This window comes from Entelurus aequoreus, linkage group LG13 (assembly GCF_033978785.1).
Source record: "Entelurus aequoreus isolate RoL-2023_Sb linkage group LG13, RoL_Eaeq_v1.1, whole genome shotgun sequence".
Lineage (NCBI taxonomy): Eukaryota > Metazoa > Chordata > Actinopteri > Syngnathiformes > Syngnathidae > Entelurus > Entelurus aequoreus.
The window spans coordinates 60448034-60450533 of record NC_084743.1 but is presented as its reverse complement, the minus strand read 5'-3'; the positions used below and the strand labels follow the sequence as shown (position 1 = coordinate 60450533).

Below are 2500 nucleotides of genomic sequence, written 5' to 3'. Positions count from 1 at the left end.
GGAGAGAAAAATGTATAATTTTTTTTTTTTTTTTTTTACATGTATCTCGTGCACACGAGATACTTTCTCATGCGCACGAGATACATGTAAAAAAAAATTTAAAAAAAAATTATACATTTTCCTCTCCATCTTGCGAGAAAGTTTACATGTCAAAAAAAAAAAAAAAAAAAAATTATACATTTTTCTCTCCTTCTTGCGAGAAAGTTTACATGTCAAAAAAAAAAAAAAAAAATTATACATTTTTCTCTCCATCTTGCGAGAAAGTTTCTCGTGCGCATGAGATACATGTCAAAAAAAAAAAAAAAAAAATTATACATTTTTCTCTCCATCTTGCGAGAAAGTTTCTCGTGCGCACGAGATACATGTAAAAAAAAATAAAAAATAAAAAAATTATACATTTTTCTCTCCATCTTACGAGAAAGTTTCTCGTGCGCACGAGATAAATGTCAAAAAAAAACAAAAAAAAAATTAGACATTTTTCTCTCCATCTTGCGAGAAAGTTTCTTGTGCGCACGAGATACATGTAAAAAAAAATTTTTTAAAAATTATACATTTTTCTCTCCATCTTGCCAGAAAGTTTCTTGTGCACACGAGATACATGTAAAAAAAAAAATTACAAAAAAATTATACATTTTTCTCTCCATCTTGCGAGAAAGTTTCTCGTGCGCACGAGATACATGTCTAAAAAAATTAAAAAATAAAAAATTATACATTTAAAAAAAAATTTTTTTTAGAACTTTATAAAAAGTTTCTCACCAATTACCAATGTTAGCTTTTTCACAGGTAAAGTAATAATACATTTGACACTACCGCAAAATTAGCAAAAAAGCTAGCATACCAATTACCAATTACTGGCAGCCCAGTCGCAATAATTTTACCGTAAAAACAACAGTGGTGCCGTCCTTATATTTACAGAAGTATATTGTACACACAAAAAAAACACCTACTAAATTTTACAGTAAAAACTGTCAGCTCGGTCGCCAAAATTTTACTGTAAAAATAAAAGCGATGCTGGTTTTCCAATTACAGTAATGCATTGTAAAACGACTACATATTGCAAGAAAAAAAATTTGGCAGATCAGTTGCCAAAATTTTTCTGTAAAAATACAAGCCGGGTTGTTTTTTCCATTTACAGTAATGTACTGTAGAAACAACTAAACTTTACAGTAAAAACTGGTAGCCCAGTCGCAAGAATTTTACTGTAAAAATAACAGTGGTGCCGTCCTTCCAGTTACATTTTTACATTGTTCAAAACAAAATTTAAAAATTAAAAACGGACTAAATTTTCCAGTTAAAAAGCTGGCAACCAAGTCGCCAAAACTTTACTGTAAAAATACAAGCGGTGCTGTTTTTTACATTTACAGTAATGTACTGTAAAAACAACTACAGTAAAAAACTGGCATTTTACAGAGTTTTACAGTAACAATAACAGTGGTTACCTTTTTATATTTACGGTAATTGTCAGGTTCAAACACTGATGACATCTATTAAACAAGACAAGAAACAAGGAATTAAACAGAGACAAAATTAAAATTGGCTCAATTTGAGGAGAGACGCGTAGACACTGCACTCCTGCACAGTCTCCAGCACGCTCTGGCGAAAGATTGTACGCCGCCTCTTTTATTTGGACTTTCCCTCATCACATGGCAACAGCTGTTTCTAAGGGACGTGGGTCGTAAACAGCCGTCGCCTTTGGTTACAGAACAGTTCAAAAGAAAAGGTCGTAAACAGTTCACAGAAAAGGTCGTGAAACAGTTCAAAGAAGCGGTGCCTGGAGGGGAGTCTGGTCCTGCTTCCTCTTCGCTTTTGTAGTTCTCGGGTCAAGACAATATCTTTCTGTCGATTACAATGCATGGAAGAAACAGAACACCTTCATGTTGCTTCCCATCCTACACAGTGGAGTTTTACAAGCCTTCTTCTTGGTAGGTTAAAAACCGCTTTTGTCTTCTTGCTGGGAACTCATTTCAACACAAAGTTTTGTGATAACTTAGATATTCGATAGATATTTCAGTTTTTTATATATTTTATTACATCCTGCTTTTTTGCTGCATGTAAGATCTGCACTAATTACAGAATGTCCTAATTGTGGGATGTTTTTTCTGACATCAGTATTAGAATCTAAATCTCTGCTACCAGACGGGACAGCATGGCTCTCAACAAGCCCGACCTGCTGGGACCGTGGAAGGTGAGTCTCACTCTGCTGACTGCACCTTGCAAAAATGCTGCACAATCACCCAAGTTCTTCATGACTGTTGTGTGCGTGTGTGTCAGCCACGTGCGCACTACATGTGTGCCTTCATGTCCTCCCGTAGATCACGGTGTACGACCAGGAGAACTTCCAGGGCAAGCGGAGGGACTTCACCTCCTCCTGCCAGACCTTGGCGCAGTGCGGCATGGACAACATTCGCTCCCTGAAGGTGGAATGTGGAGCGTAAGTCCTAAATGTCCATCCGGCCGTCCGCTGGCGAGGGAGCTGGAGCCTACCCCAGCTGGCTCTGGT

General features: G+C 36.6%; 1 protein-coding gene across 4 annotated transcripts in view; it reads left to right on the top strand.

The window, feature by feature from the left end:
* cryba1a (crystallin, beta A1a) overlaps nucleotides 1-2500 on the top strand; it is a 12183-nt gene that overhangs the window by 736 nt on the left and 8947 nt on the right. For all 4 annotated transcript variants that reach the window (XR_009828369.1, XR_009828368.1, XR_009828367.1 and 1 more), the window contains exons 2-3: nucleotides 2110-2185; nucleotides 2313-2431. Coding sequence is in view for 1 of the 4 variants with exons in the window: in XM_062068098.1 (XP_061924082.1) it covers nucleotides 2147-2185; nucleotides 2313-2431 (158 nt within the window). In the remaining 3 variants the exon portion in view is untranslated. The remainder of the gene's footprint in view (nucleotides 1-2109; nucleotides 2186-2312; nucleotides 2432-2500) is intronic.